Source organism: Anomaloglossus baeobatrachus, chromosome 1 (genome assembly GCF_048569485.1).
Source record: "Anomaloglossus baeobatrachus isolate aAnoBae1 chromosome 1, aAnoBae1.hap1, whole genome shotgun sequence".
Lineage (NCBI taxonomy): Eukaryota > Metazoa > Chordata > Amphibia > Anura > Aromobatidae > Anomaloglossus > Anomaloglossus baeobatrachus.
Genome location: NC_134353.1, coordinates 282,960,114 through 282,976,222, shown reverse-complemented (window position 1 = coordinate 282,976,222; position 16,109 = coordinate 282,960,114). Strand labels below are relative to the sequence as shown.

At 46.6% G+C, this 16,109-nt stretch overlaps 1 protein-coding gene across 5 annotated transcripts in view; it reads right to left on the bottom strand.

Moving 5' to 3' along the window:
• Positions 1 to 16,109, bottom strand: part of PDE5A (phosphodiesterase 5A) — a 394,028-nt gene that overhangs the window by 364,297 nt on the left and 13,622 nt on the right. For 2 of the 5 annotated variants that reach the window (XM_075350598.1, XM_075350605.1), the window contains exon 1: positions 11,487 to 11,651. The exons of the other annotated variants lie outside the window; for them this stretch is intronic. In XM_075350598.1, coding sequence (XP_075206713.1) covers positions 11,487 to 11,650 — 164 coding nt within the window. In that variant the 5' untranslated portion in view covers position 11,651. Of the gene's footprint in view, positions 1 to 11,486; positions 11,652 to 16,109 lie in introns of those variants that run through there. 5 annotated transcript variants of the gene reach the window in all.

Sequence of the window (16,109 nt, the reverse complement as noted above, 5' to 3'; positions counted from 1 at the left end):
GCTGGAACAATGAGGCCTTGACGGCGGCCTTTTGGGAAGGACTCTCTGGCCGCGTCAAAGACGAGCTTGCTGGCCGTGACGTTCCACGCACCTTGGACGCTTTAATATCCTTAGCCACCCGGATTGACCTCCGTTTTCAGGAACGAACCAAGGAGGTATCCCGGGAAAAGCGACCAGTCCGTCACGCCTTTGTCCCGCAGAGGTCTACCGTTCCCCCGCCACTGCCGTTCTGCGACTCCACTCCTGAGCCAATGCAAATAGACCGGCTGAGCCAAGCCGAGCAACGTCGTGCAGAGCGACTCGCCCGGGGCCTGTGCTTCTATTGTGGAAGCGGTTCACATCTGCTCCGCTCTTGCCCTGAGAGGCCAGGAAGACCCCAAGTCCAAGGGATGGTGGGAACCGCCAGCCTTGGTACCGGAATCCCGTCAGTCCCGGTTACACAGACTGTCCAGGTCACGACCGAGAAGACCCAGTTCACGGCAGAGGCTCACATTGATTCGGGAGCAGCGGGTAATTTCATCCAACAAGCTACCGTGGACCGTTATCGGATACCGGTCATCCCGCTTGCAAAACCCCTCTGGTTCGCCTCCGTGGACGGAAAACAATTATACGAACCTGTCCGGTACACCACCGAACCCGTGAGACTTTGTATTGGTACCCTGCACACTGAGACTATTGCGTTTTATGTCATCCCGAGAATGGCTCCTGAGCTCCTGCTGGGTCTGCCCTGGCTTAAACTCCATGATCCTGACATCAGTTGGCGCTCCGGCGCAATCTCTCGCTGGAGTCCCTCGTGCCATGATACCTGTCTTCAGCCCGTCCCTCAGCCCCTGGCACCTGATCCTATCATGTCACAAGAACAGGAGAAAAAGACGCAGTCCAGCGTTGTACCACAGATCCTGGCACTTGTGCCTGTGGTGCCACCGGAACCGGAAGTGATGACGCACCCCAGCGTCGTTCCACCGTCCCCGACGATTGAGACTCTGATGCCACCAGCTACCGGGGATGAGTCACCGTCCTGTGCCCGGTCCGAGTCGCCCGGGCCGGTTCTCCACGATGTCAGTACTGTTTCTGTCGGTCCTCCTCTTCCCGTTGCCCCCGCTGCCACTGCTGGTAGATCGGCTAAGCGCCGTGCGGCTAAGAAGGCGGTACGGGGTCAGAGGTCCTTCCCCGCCTTTGCGTTGGGCCCCGGCCCGGTGTCTCGATCCGGGGTGCCCCTGGGGTTCTGTGCTCGGAGGGGGGGGCTTAGAGGGGGGGGTACTGTCACGCTCCCAGTGTCCCAGCACCACTCCTTACCCACTGATCCACTCCATGTGTCCACCAGTCATGGCTGCCGCTCCCGCTCCTGCTCCCCTGACTCCTGCTCCTGGTCTCAGGAGTCTGACTTTGAGTATTGGCCTCATGGTTCTGTATAGGACCAGGCCGCGCCCACTCTCCTGGTCTTATGGGCCCAGCACACCTGATGCAGGTAATGACATGGGGCTGTGCTGGGTATATAAGACTTGCCTTTCCATGTGGGCGGGGCCTGATCAACGTGTCCTGAAGCTTGTCTTCTGAGCTTAGGTGCTCAGGTCCCCTTGTGCTGTGCCCTGTTACTGTTTTGTCTTTTGCTACCGGGTACCTGTGCTTGTTTCCAGTATTATCCTAAAGAACTCCGTGACCCTGGTTACACCCGTCCCGGCCACGCCAGTGCTCCGGCTGCCGTGTACCCTGCCCCCCAGTGGGGTACTTGGTCCAGAGGATCCACCTCCTGGGTCCACCAGTCCTCCCGGCCCTGACAATTACATAAGGGTCATTACAACATTCTTTAGAAATGCAGAAATCCTGATAGAAAAACAGCAATTTTTTTCTCTGAAAATTAAATTACAGATCCTGTCAGCCCCAATTTACATCAGCAATTATTAAAATGCTACTCTGAAAACGATTTACGTATTTCTTCTTAAGACACTATGTTACAGAGTTTTGTTCATTTATTCAAAAACAGAGTCCAGAAATGTAATTTAATGCATTAAGTATAGAGCCACATACGCTTCATGCTCTTTATGTACAGAGATATATTCTCCCCTAGGTGCTTCTATGGAAAATACCTTTAATTATGCACAGTTGAATAGTACAACATGGCACAATTTTATTTTTACTATTGGATTTGTAAAAAATCACGCTGGAAAAAGCACCATTTGTCTTTGTATGAAAGTGGAGGCTTGCGGAGGTACAGAAGACCCTGTATGTTCCTCCATGACAGCTATTATGACTGTACAAATCCTCCTTATATCATGGCATAATAATATTCCGCTGTTGTTTTGTGAACTTTTAGGTCACATTAACATATTAGTTTATATTTCTGTTTTTGTGATCCGAAAAAATTAAATTTACAGGACGTTTTATTTTTTGTACAATATCTTTAGTTTGCATCAGTTCCATCTGCTATCTGGTTTTTCGATGGATAAAAAAGTATTCTGCACAACTTGATTTTTATCTATCCAAAAAAGAATATATCATGAAACAGACACTTCAGTTTTCTTGTTCTACATGAAAATCTATCAGCAACGCATCATAACGTGATTGTCCAATATTAGTGATGAGCGAACATTAACTATCCGGGTTCAGATTATTCGAATCGAATCCCAAAGTACTTTTCCAGTATTCGGCACAAATAATAAACCTACAACAGGTCAATGGTGAAATACCGGAATAGTACTTAGGGATTTGTTACGAATAATCCGAACCCGGAAAGTTACTATTCGTTCATCACTATTAGTGATGAGCGAGCATGCTTGTCACTACTCGGTACTCGCACGAGTATCGCTGTACTCGGGCTGCTCAGCGGGGACCGAGTAATCTCGCGATACTCGTGCTGTACTCGTGGTCTTCATCCCTGCATGTTGGCGCTCTTTTGAGAGCCAGCCCTCATGCAGGGATTGGCTGGCAGACCACTGCAATGCCACAGCCCTGTTAGTTGTGGAATTGCAGTGATTGGCCGGCCTGCACAGCGTGACCGAGCCTTTATATCGGCCGGCGCGCTGTGCTCTGCTCACAGCTATTCAGACATTCAGTGTAGGGAGAGTGTCGCTGATTCAGGGAAAGCTTTGCGGCCCTTTATAGCTTTTTCAGTTGCAGGGCTGCAAACAGTGTGACCAAAAGTCCTTCTCAGGACTATTCTAGTTGTATACAGGCAGGCAGGGTATAGCCAGGTCGGAGTACAGTAGCAGAGTCCTTCTCAGGACTACTGTTGCTATATACAGGCAGGGTATAGCCAGGTCTGAATACAGGCTAGTGACCAAAAGAGTCCTTGTCAGGACTATTGTACCAGTATACAGGCAGGCAGGCAGGCAGGGTAGTGGTGACCGTATACCAGCCTTCATCATATCTGGGGCTGGTGTACACAGTGTAAAACAGTCCAGATAGTGTCTGACTTGTCTGTAATTGTCGCTCCCCAAAAAAACCTGTTAGGTTATTATTGCGTCCGTGCTTGGTTTTTAAAACCGCACGTGTGTGCCTGTTGGTGGCAGCGTACAGGTGCACTTGTGTGCAATTTCCACACACTTTGATATAACGCACAAGTAGTGAATATACACGTCAGCAGTGCACAGCATTGCAAAATGCGCAAGGGCATTGGCAAGGAACAAGGAAGTGGACGTGATGGTGGTGCAGGCAGAGGCCGAGGTCGTGGGCAAGCTCTAATTTCGCCACAACAAAGGGCCACATCTAGTCGCTCGCACGTCCTGTCCCAAATTCTTGGGGACCGCAGCAGTACACCGCTCTTGAACCAAGACCAGTGTCAACAGGTTGTTAGTTGGATAGCAGATAATGCTTCCAGTCAGATTGGCACCACCACAAACACTCTGTCTTCCACACGGTCAAGTGTCAGTAGCCGTGATACTGCACCGCACATTTCTGAACCTGATCCTCCTTCCTACCACCAGGCTGAGTACACGTCCTCCTCGGACATTAATGATCCCACACTTGGACACTCGGAAGAGCTGTTCACGTTTCCATTCACACATTCTGGCCTCTCGCCAGCTCATATTGAAGTGGGTCATGAGGAGATCGTCTGTACAGATGGCCAAATATTTGAGCAGCCACGTTCTCACGAAGTTGGCAACGTGTCTCAACAAGTGGTGGACGATGATGAGACACAATTGTCAGCAAGTCAGGAGGAGGAGCAGGGTGCGGAAGAGGAAGACGACGTGGTGGATGATCCAGTAACTGACCCAACCTGGCAGGAGGATATGCAGAGCGAGGACAGCAGTGCACAGGGGGAGGGAGGCGTAGCATCACAACAGGCAGTAAGAAGCAGGGTGGTGGCCCCAGGCAGAAGTCAGGCAACCGTTCCCCGGAACAACACGACGACACAAGGTGCCTGTACAAATGTTAGGTCTTCCCGAGTCTGGCAGTTTTTTAAGTTGGATCCAGATGATTCAAAAAAGGCCATTTGCAACACCTGCCGTGCCAGCATCAGCAGGGGTACCAAAACTAGCAGCCTGACCACCACCAGCATGATCAGGCACATGTCAGCCAAGCACCCGACTTTGTGGGAAGTACAACAGAGTCGAGGAGCAGTGCTTGCTGATGTCACTGCTACGTCTTCGCTGGTTGTGCATGCGAGCCAATCCTCTGTCCATGCTGCCTGCGAACAAGCCTCCTCCACTCCTGCACCTGCAGTTGCCTACGCAGAAAGAACACCATCATCAAGCACGTCCTTGTCCCAGCGCAGCGTTCAGTTATCCATTCAGCAAACCTTTGAACGCAGGCGCAAATACACTGCCAACACCCCACATGCCACAGTTCTAAATGCTAACATTTCGCGACTGCTTGCGCTGGAAATGTTGCCTTTTAGGCTGGTGGAGACTGAAGCATTCCGTGACCTGATGGCGGCAGCTGTCCCACGTTACTCGGTCCCCAGCCGCCACTATTTCTCCCGGTGTGCCGTCCCCGCGTTGCATAACCACGTGTCACAAAACATCACACGTGACCTGAACAACGCTGTTTCACCCAAGGTCCACCTAACCACAGACACGTGGACAAGTGCTTGTGGGCAAGGCCGCTACATCTCGTTGACGGCACACTGGGTTAATATTGTGGAAGCTGGGACCCAGTCTGAGCGAGGGACGGAACACGTCCTTCCCACACCAAGGTTTGCAGGCCCTACCTCAGTCAGTGTTTCACCCACACTCTACAGCTCCGGAATGTCATGCTCTTCAGCCTCCTCCTCCTCCTGCGCATCCTCATCCACTGTGCCCTCCACACCAGTCACAAGCTGGAAGCACTGCAGCACTGCCTCGGCCAAGCGGCAACAGGCTGTGCTGAAGCTAATCTGCATAGGTGACAAACCCCACAATGCAGAAGAGCTGTGGACAGCTCTGAAACAGCAGGCAGATCACTGGCTCACACCTCTGAACCTAAAGCCAGGAAAGGTCGTGTGTGACAATGGCCGGAACCTGGTGGCGGCTTTGAGGCGAGGCCAGCTGACACATGTTCCATGCGTGGCCCATGTGCTCAACCTCGTGGTTCAGCGGTTTATAAAGTCATACCCAGAGCTGTCTGATCTACTGGTAAAAGTTCGCCGCCTGTCTGCACATTTTCGAAAGTCACCTACTGCTTCAGCCGGCCTTGCCGGCTTTCAGCGCCGTTTGCATCTTCCGGCTCACAGACTGGTGTGTGATGTCCCCACGCGTTGGAATTCAACTCTGCACATGTTGGTCAGGATATGTGAGCAGAAGAGGGCAGTTGTTGAGTACCTGCATCACCTAAGCCGTCGGGAAATGGGTCAAACTCCACACATAACACCTGAGGAGTGGAGATGGATGTCAGACCTATGTACCATCCTCCAAAACTTTGAGGACTCCACCAAGATGGTGAGTGGTGATGACGCCATTATTAGCGTCACCATACCGCTACTCTGCCTTCTAAAACGGTCTCTGCTGAAAAACAAACATGATGCATTGCAGGCGGAGCGCGATGAGTTGCAGCAAGAAACAGTAGTGGGTGTGGGTGATAACACACAGCCCAGCCTCGTCTCATCACAACGTGCAGTGGAGGACTATGACGAGGAGGAGGATGAAGACATGGAGCAACTCTCCGGCCAAATTGAGGATATGACATGCACACCAGTCATATCCTCGGTTCAGCGTGGCTGGCCAGAGGACAGGGTAGATGAAGAGGAGGAGGAGGAGGAGGAGGACAGCATGTTCAGTCATCTTGTTGGTCAGGCTACTGAAGTCCTGGCTGTTAAGAGTCTGGCGCACATGGCTGACTTTATGGTAAGCTGCCTGTCTCGTGACCCTCGCGTTAAGAACATCTTGGCCGACAATCATTACTGGTTGGTAACACTGTTAGACCCACACTACAAGGAGAACTTTTTGTCTCTTATTCCCGTGGAGGAGAGGTCAACCAAAATGCAGCAGTTTCGGAAGGCCATACTCACGGAAGTAGGCAAAGCATTCCCCTCACAAAACGCTAGCGGCATAGGTCATGAATCAGTGGACAACCGAGGCGTACAGCCGAGAGAGGCACAAGTCCAATCCGCCAGAGGTAGGGGAACAGTCTTTAAGATGTGGGACAGTTTTCTCAGCCCCTCACATACCACAGCCCCTGAGGTGCGGGGTAGTGCCACAAGAAATCCTAAGTTTGCCCAGATGCTGAAGGAGTACCTTGCAGATCGAACAACAGTACTCCGACATTCCTCTGTGCCTTACAATTATTGGGTATCCAAGCTGGACACGTGGCATGAATTGGCTCTCTACGCCTTGGAAGTCCTGGCCTGCCCTGCTGCTAGCGTTTTGTCAGAGCGTGTTTTTAGTGCCGCAGGTGGAATCATTACAGATAAACGCACCCGCCTGTCAACTGAAAATGCTGACAGGCTGACTCTGATCAAGATGAACAAGGGTTGGATTGGGCCAGACTTCACCACACCACCAGCAAATGAGAGCGGAATTTAAAGTTTGCCATGTACCTCCACTCACCCATGGGTACACACTTCTGGACTTTGGATAATCGCTGGACTCCTCCTCCTTCTCCTCATGCGCCACCATGATGATGACCGTTACAAATTGCAATACTTAGGCCTTTGTTTCAGGTATACCCCCAGTGGTAAATTTTTTCGCCCATTCTTTGCAGAATGGACATTACAACGACAGGAGACCCGCTCCTTTGCAATGGGAACAATGTTTTGAGGCCCTCATGCACGTCTCTACCCAGGGACAACGTGGAGCCTCCCAATTTTTGGCTGCCCTGCCTAAGGGCTATACTACAATAGACCCACTTCCTTCCAATGGGCACTTCAGGTTTACAGGCCCTCATGCACGTCTGTATGCAGGGGCATTGGTGAACCTCACAATTTTGGACTGCCCTGGCAAAGGAAAATACTACAAAGACTCACTTCCTCAAAATGGGCACATTAGACTCAAGAGGCCTTCATGTACGTCTCTTCTCAGGGACATCGGAGTGCCACACAATGTTTTCACGTAAAATCTTTCATGTATTAATCTCAAAAAGTAACATACACCAGCTCTATCTCACTATTGGGTATGTGCCCTTAACATTTCCGCCATGAAAAATCATTTTGGGGTCATTTTGGAAGGTTTTCTGGTGAGTCCGTAAAAATGGCGTAAAACGCGGACAAAATTGTTCACAGCTGTGACTTTTCAGTGATAAATGCTTCAAGGGGTCTTCCCCATGCTGTTGCCATGTCATTTGAGCACTCTTCTGAGACTTTTGTGACATTTTTAGGGTTTCTCCATGCTGCCGGGGGGTCATTTCACAAAAATACTCGGGTCTCCCATAGGATAACATTGAGCTCGTTGCTCGGCCCGAGTACACGAGTATCTTGGGATGCTCGGCCCGAGCTTCGAGCACCCGAGCTTTTTAGTACTCGCTCATCACTAATCACTATCCATTTTGCAATTTATTTGATGGATCCATTTATAAGCATTGAGTATGCCTGGAAAACTAGAGACAATCAGAGACACCCGCTAGCAACAACAGATCCATCCAAAATGGAACAAAAATGGATGCAAAATGGAAACCAAAGCTGTGCTTTTAACAAAACTTGTTGTGTTCAGTTTTGCATCTTTTTTTGGGTGGCAGAGGAGGTTCACATAATCTTTTTTGGGTGGCGGAGGAGGTGGGTTTACATAATCTTTTTTGTGTGGTGGGGGGGTTTACATAATCTAATTTTTTTTATTGTGGCAGGAGAAGGTTTACATAATTTCTTTTGGTAGCAGGGGGTTTACATAATCTTTTTTGGTAGCGGGAGTGGTTTACATAATGTTATTTTTGGGTACAGGGGAAGCTTACATGATTTTTTTGAGTGGTGGGGCGGTTTACATAATCTTTTTTTTGGTTGCGGAGTTTACATGATCTTTTTTGGGGGGTTGCGGGGGTTTACATAAACTTTTTTTGGGGGGGTTGCAGAGGTTTACATAATGTTTTTTTGGGTGGCAGGGGTTTATATAATCTTTTTTTGGGGATTGCAGGTGTCTACATAGTCTTTTTTTTGGGAGTTGCGGGGGTTTACATAATGTTTTTTTGGGTGGTGGGAGGGTTTACATAATTTTTTTTTCTCTACTGGATTCGTTATGAACGGATGCAAAATTTTAATGTGAACATAGCCTTAGCTATAAGTTCTTATCCCAGTTTATGAGCTGCAGTACCAGATGATTGGGTGATGTATAAAATATGATTGATATTACTAGCTCTGTCTATGAGCCAGGATTTCTAAATACAATCAACTTCTTTGGAAGAGAAGATTGTGTTCTGTGATACTCAAGATGAGATTTTCCATGTTTTAGAGGTAGCTCAGCAGGGTGGTACAGATGGTTTTAGGGAAGCAGGTGGTTAAGAGCACTGCTTTACTAATGTTAGTCAATAATTAATCTGATCTAACAATCTCTCTGGATCATCTGTGCTTTCAGCCTGGATACTACACAGGCATGCAAACCGATCCGTGCATGCTCAGAGCCTGCAGATGTGCAAGGGAGACAATTTAAAAACCATTATCCGAAACCTGTCACTGCCTCCTAGTACCTCATCGATTGCTCTGAAATCTGAGTGCTCAAAGAGGATGCGTGCTGACAGGAGCACATAACAATAACATAATGTACATGTCTAAAAAGTGAAAAAAAAAACATCACTTCCATGGAGCGTCAAGGAGAGCTCCTGTGAAAAGTTAAAAAAAGGGTTTGGGAAGACTAGACAAGAAAGTTCAAACAAAATTTACATTTGGCTTATTTATAGGCCGATATATGGTATGTGACCAAAAATGAAAATGTATGGTACAAAATTGATTGAATACAATCTAGTGAAATCTGTTGGATTTTATAATATTCATCTAATCATGATTGCTACATGCATGTGGCCACTGCACAATAAACGCACTGACCATAGATATTTAGTAGACCATCAAGTGTACAGAAAATATTTCTAAATAGTTATATTAAAGAGGTTGTCTACTACTTTTACATTAATGGCCTGTCCTCAGGATAGGTCATCAATGTCGGATTGACCAGGGCACAACACCAGGCACCCCTGTAGATCAGCTGTTCTCAGTGCCGCCACCGACAGCCATTAACAGAACTGCCCCCGTCTTCTGATAGCGGCTGCAGCCATGTACTGCTCATCTACCTCCTATTAATTTGAATGGGAGGCAGATGTGCAGTACCCGGCCGCTATCAGAAGATGGCTCAGCTCTGTTACTGAGAGTTTCTGACCAACTGCTGCAGCCGCTGAGACGAGAACAGCTGATTGGCGGGGGTGAAGGGTGTCAAACCCAGGCAGATTAGACATTGATGACCTATCCTAAGGGGTACTTTGCACGCTGCGACATCGCTAGTCGATGCTAGCGATGCTAAGCGCGATAGTACCCGCCCCCGTCGCACATGCGATATCTTGTGATAGCTGCCGTAGCGAACATTATCACTACGGCAGCTTCACACACACTTACCTGCCCTGCGATGTCGCTCTGGCTGGCGACCTGCCTCCTTCCTAAAGGGACGTGTTGTGCGGCATCACAGCGACGTCACGCGACAGCCGCCCAATATAAGCGGAGGGGTGGAGATGAGCGGGACGTAAACATCCCGCCCACCTCCTTCCTTCGGCATAGCCGGTGGAGGCAGGTAAGGAGATGTTCCTCGCTCCGTGGCTTCACACACAGCGATGTGTGATGCCGCAGGAACAAGGAACAACATCGTATCTCCTATTTGTGCGACATTATGAAAATGTCCGACACAACACAGATCGATTTATGATGTTTTTGCGATCATTCATCGGCGCATCTAGGCTTTACACGTTGCGACGACATTACCGACGCCGGATGTGCGTCACTTTCGATTTGACCCAGACGATATCGCAGTAGCGATATCATAACGTGCAAAGTACCCCTAAGGATAGGCCATCAATGTAAAAGTAGTGGACAACCTCTTTAACCATTACATTGTCAACGGAACACTTGCTAAGGCCTCATTCACAGATCCGTGATTTTTCACGTCCGCAAAAAACAGTCCAATTTTCATTAGTTTTTGATCAGAGACTCATCAGTGTTTACTCAGTATGTCAGGTATACCGGTGATTTTCATATATGAAAAAATAAATAAATTGTCAAACTTCCTCTATACTTTATAATGTTAATTACGAACAGCACAATAATATCACACTGATGACACCCGTGTGCTGTCTGTGCTTTTCACAAACACATAGACTTGTATTAGTAATTTTGATCCGTGATTGCGATGAAAAACGGACATGTCTGTGATTTTTTGGGGACTAGATGCTCAACAAAAAACACAGCACCATAAACATACGTGATCTATTCATGAATAAATTACAATCTTGGATAGAACGCGGACATCTAAACGAGGCCTAAGTCTGTGACTATGGTAGAATTTCCACTTTGGGGATTATCATGTAAGCTTTCAGCTCTGCATGTGTTTTAATAATTTTGGGAACTAAGTTCTTCTGATGAAATTCGATAATATCTCTCCTAAACTACTGTTTCCACTATTGTACAGACAGAGAAAAGTTTTCAATGGACATGGTCACACTATTAAATCTATATATGTCTGCAGCTTTCAATTTTCTGAGACAATGTTAACCTAGATGTCAGGCTTTGCCTATACTTCACTGTACGCTGCAGAAACCACTTGCATGAATGAGTTAATGTTCTGCATAGTTCCTCCCAAGCTCTCTTGATGTGAGGAACCGGGAGACAAGGCGCAGCTCCTTCTTTCCTCTCCTTATTAGGACACAATCATGTACACTCCAGTGTCACCATAGAGAAAGTAAGTGAATTTCACTCATGAACTCCAGTACACGGCTAATCCTCAACTTACATGTATATATCTAGGTGCGCCATAGGAGATGGTGTGTGGTGAGGAAAAAAGGGTGCGCATATAGAAGAGATGAGCAGGCAGGGCACCTCAGGAGTGCAAGATAGTACTCACTCTTTGTTTTCCTGCCTGAGCCCTCAGTAGTCACAGTCGCCGAGCACTTACTGTAGGGTGCAGAGCCCACGCGCAGAGCTGTCGCTGGAGGTACCACGCGGAACCAAAGCTGAGCCCATTTTCCTAGCCCGAGCCCCCGGTTCATGGGCAGGAGAGGCTGTAAAAGCAGCAGCGCTGGCTGAAGCTTCATGTACAAGTTTTCCCCGTCGCCTCATGACAGACACCGCACCCGAGCTGCTATACAATGCAGTGATATCAGTGTCTATAGGGGAGGACAGCACTCAGCTGAAGCTTCCTATTAAAAAAAGGGGAAGAAAGGTATACATAAGTGTAGTGAAAATGTACGCTGTGATTGCACATTAAAAATAACCTTTATTGATTTATTTCTAAAATATCATTTCTATGTAATGTAGTTAAAAAAACACCTCTTTTCCTGGCGTCTACATGGGTGCCCAATATGTATTCTGTCACTCCAAAAAAACGATATGCTGAGTGGTATACACGTTACACAGATAACTTTATTTCAATGTTGTTAAAGGGGTTGTCCACTAATTGTATACTGATGACATCCCTGGATAGGTCATAAGTATCAGATGTGTGGGGGTCTGATACCCGACACATCCACCAATCGGGTGTCAGGATGTAACCTCCATTCGGAGTGGATCAGCACAGCTCCTTACACTTTGTAGTGGCCATTTCAAGAACTGCAGCTCAGCTCCTATCAGTTGTTTGCATTTGTGTTTGGTCATGGTGTTAGGCCACATTCACATGGTCAGTATTTGGCATCCATATTACATATTACACATGGATAAAACACCATTCTCTTTGCATTTTGCCCCTTTGATTGGGTGTGCTACTTGCTGCCATAGAAAGCACTGAGATAAATGGAGTTTAAGGGTTTTTTCCACTAAGCGGACAGCCCCTTCTTAAATGACCAAGTCCCCTGAGTAAACTAAGAAATGTTATACTCACCTTGTGCAACAGCGCTGTTCCAATGATGTCGGCACTGGGTGTCCTGAAACTTGCATGACATTTTATGCCATGCGAGTGCTGCATCCAATCAGAATTTGCTATTTCGACAGCAACTGCTGACTGGCTGCAGCGGTCGCTTGTAACAATAATCCAAGTAAAAGAAGATGTCTTCAGCATCCAATAGTGATCAACTTGCTTTATTATCAAATCATAAAAACAGAAACAGCAGTAACGTTTCGACCCCTAGTAGAGATCCATAGTAGTGGAAAACCCCTTTAATTGGACTTAAATTAGATTTTTTTTCCAGGCACAAGAACATAGTTTCTTCTGCCTGTCTAACACTGCCGAAGAAAAAGCCATTTAATCTTCATTTGTCTCATTGTACTCTATGGTTCCAACGCAGGTTCTGTCTAAATCCCATTTTTCAGGGATTCAGGTAGAACAACAGATGATATTGTGAAACTGGAGCAATGTGAGTGGCACCTAACATGAGGAGCTATATAGCACGTGGCAGGACAAATAACACTAGGTAAAGATGGATCTACATCAAGAAAATACCATAACTGTTCCATCGGAATCACTTCTTTATACTGGAAAAAGATTGTGTGGCAGACAATGTGGTCCCCAAAAACACAGCTGCTTTCTCATTGTTTTCAATGGTGGACAAAGCTGCAAAAACGCTGAAAGAACTGACATGCTGCGCCTTTCAAAAACGCCACAGTTTTCCATTTCAGTCAAGAAAAAAAAGCAAGTGTGTGTCTGTGTGCATGAGATTTTTTGAATCTCATAGCTTTTGCTGGTACTGGAAAAAGCAGCTTTTAGGGTATGTGCGCACGTTGCATTTTACCTGCTTTTTACCTGCTTTTTTGCTGCTTTTTCTTCTGCGCTGTTTAATGCCAAAATGGATGTGTTCTTCTATTCAAGCAAAGTCTATGGGAATTTGGGTTTCTTGTCCGCACTATGCAGTTCAAACTGCAGCCTTTTTGGTGCAGAACTTTGGTCAAAAACTCAGCTTTGCAGTGCAAAACCCAAATGGCAAAAACAATTCACATGTCAGTTGTTTTTGCCATTTGGGTTTTGCACTGCAAAGCTGAGTTTTTGACCAAAGTTCTGCACCAAAAAGGCTGCAGTTTCAACTGCATAGTGCGGACAAGAAACCCAAATTCCCATAGACTTTGCTTGAAAAGCAGAACACAACCATTTTGGCATTAAACGCTGCAGTTGAAAAAGCAGCAAAAAAGCAGGTAAAAAGCAGGTAAAAAGCAACGTGCGGACATAGCCTTAATTTGCACAAAAATCATAAAAAAAACACAAATAAAATTGCAAAAACCCAACATATGAACATTACAGTTATATGGATATACCGTATAAGAGGGAACGTCTGAATCCGGACAGAATGCCTAGCATGTGGCTAGTGCAGTCAGTTATGGTAACTAGCACATGGTCCCATCAGGTGTCAGCATTCACTGCCCTTTTTGCATTATATTGCAGTTGTGAATACTTTGTATTTATGGTATGGATTTACTCTGCATTTTCAATATTGATGTATTATTTTGACTGCACTGAATGATGTTAGTGTATTCTTCACCGACTACTACTTTTTTTTTATTTGCCTTTTGTCATTTATGTTTTTGTAGTGATTGTGTATAAAGTGTCCAAATCGCAGAAAAAGCAGGATTCTTGGCAGAACGCCCTGGTCTCACCAGCCTTAGCCATCAGTGCCACCTCTTTCTGCTCCACAGGTCACCCTGACATCCCAACCCCCTCCACACTGTGACGACTGCACCCCAGGAATCTGTACTAGGGAGAAACAGACCCACCCCAAATAGGATCATTGTCCCATGCTCACTAACAGTGTCTCCTAGGAAAGACCACCAGCCTGTCCTTATAGACAGCTAGCAATAGTCTGCAGATTGCAGAACATTGCAGACAATATAGAGCAGCCTGCGATCCTCCCTGCCTACCTCCCATCTCCCTCCCATGAACAGTGTAACTTGTACTATTGTTCTTAGCTGCACTTTTCCATTGATCAAAGGGAGGTGGAATGATACAAATATACCTGCACAGAGAGGCAGCCCATAATCAGTGCATTATCAGTGTGCTATGAGGACCAGCTATACTGCAAGGATGTCATGTAAAGGTGGTATATGCAGGGGGGAATTTGGAGCCAGAAGGGAGATAGAGATGTGCCAGAAAGTGCACACCAAATTACAGGGGCAGCTCAGAGGCTAGTATACAAATATAAGTGTTGGTGTAAGAAAAGTTACAGGGGCAGCTCAGAGACTAGAATACAAATATAATTTGTGGTATAAGAATATTCTGATTTGTATATATATATATAGTCATATGAAAAAGTTTGGGCACCCCTATTAATGTTAACCCCTTCAGCCCCCGGGCACTTTCCGTTTTTGCGTTTTTGTTTTTTGCTCCCCTTCTTCCGAGAGGCGTAACTTTTTTTATTTTTCCATCAATCTTGCCATATGAGGGCTTGTTTTTTGCGGGACGAGTTGTACTTTTAAATGAAACCATAAGTTTTACCATATAGTGTACTGGAAAACGGCAAAAAAATTCCAAGTGCGGAAAAATTGCAAAAAAAGTGTGCTCGTACAATAGTTTTTGGGATATTTTATTCACTGTGTTCACTATATGGTAAAACTGAGATATCTATGTGATGCCTCAGGTCAGTGCGAGTTTGTAGACACCAAACATATATAGGTTTACTTGTATCTAAAGGGTTAAAAAAAATTCACAAGCTTGTCCAAAAAACGTGGTGCACGTTTTGCGCCATTTTCCAAAACACGTAGCGTTCTCATTTTTCAGGATCTGAGGCTCAGTGATGGCTTATTTTTTGCGTCTCGACCTGACGTTTTTAACGGTACCATTTTTGCGCGGATGCTACGTTTTGATCGCCTGTTATTGCATTTTGCGCAAAATTTGCGGCGACCAAAAAACGTAATTTTGGCGTTTGGAATTTTTTTGCCGCTACGCCATTTACTGATCAGATTCATTGATTTTATATTTTGATAGATCGGGCATTTCTGAACGTGGCGATACCAAATGTGTGTATTTTGTATTTTTTTAACCCTTTAATTTTCAATGGGGTGAAAGGGGGGTGATTTGAACTTTTAGGTTTATTTTATTTTTTTTAATTTTTTTTTTACTTTTTTTTTTTATTTTACTAGTCCCCCTAGGGGGCTATAGCGATCAGCAATCCGATCGCTCTGCACTATCTGCAGATCTCCAGATTTGCTGCTTTACTTTCAATGCCGGCTGTATTCCGGCATTGAGAGGAAGTGAGTCATGTTAGCTACAGGCGTCATCACATGACCCTGTGCTACCATGGCAACCACCAAAAGTCACGTGATCATGTCACGTGACTTCCGGCGGGGGCGGGGTAAGTGACTGTCATGGCGGCGCCCATATACATATCGCTGCCAGATTTTGGCAGCGAAATGTAAGGGGTTAATGGCCGCGGGTGGAAGCGATTCCACCCGCGGCTAGCAGGCACACATGTCAGCTGTTGATAACAGCTGATATGTGCGCGGATCACGGCCGCCTGCCGGCGGCAGGGGGCGGGGCTTACCGGCACACGATCCATGACGTACCCAGTACGTCATGGGTCGTTAAGGGGTTAACCTTTTTTCTTTATAACAATTTGGGTTTTTGCAACAGCTATTTCAGTTTCATATATCTAATAACTGA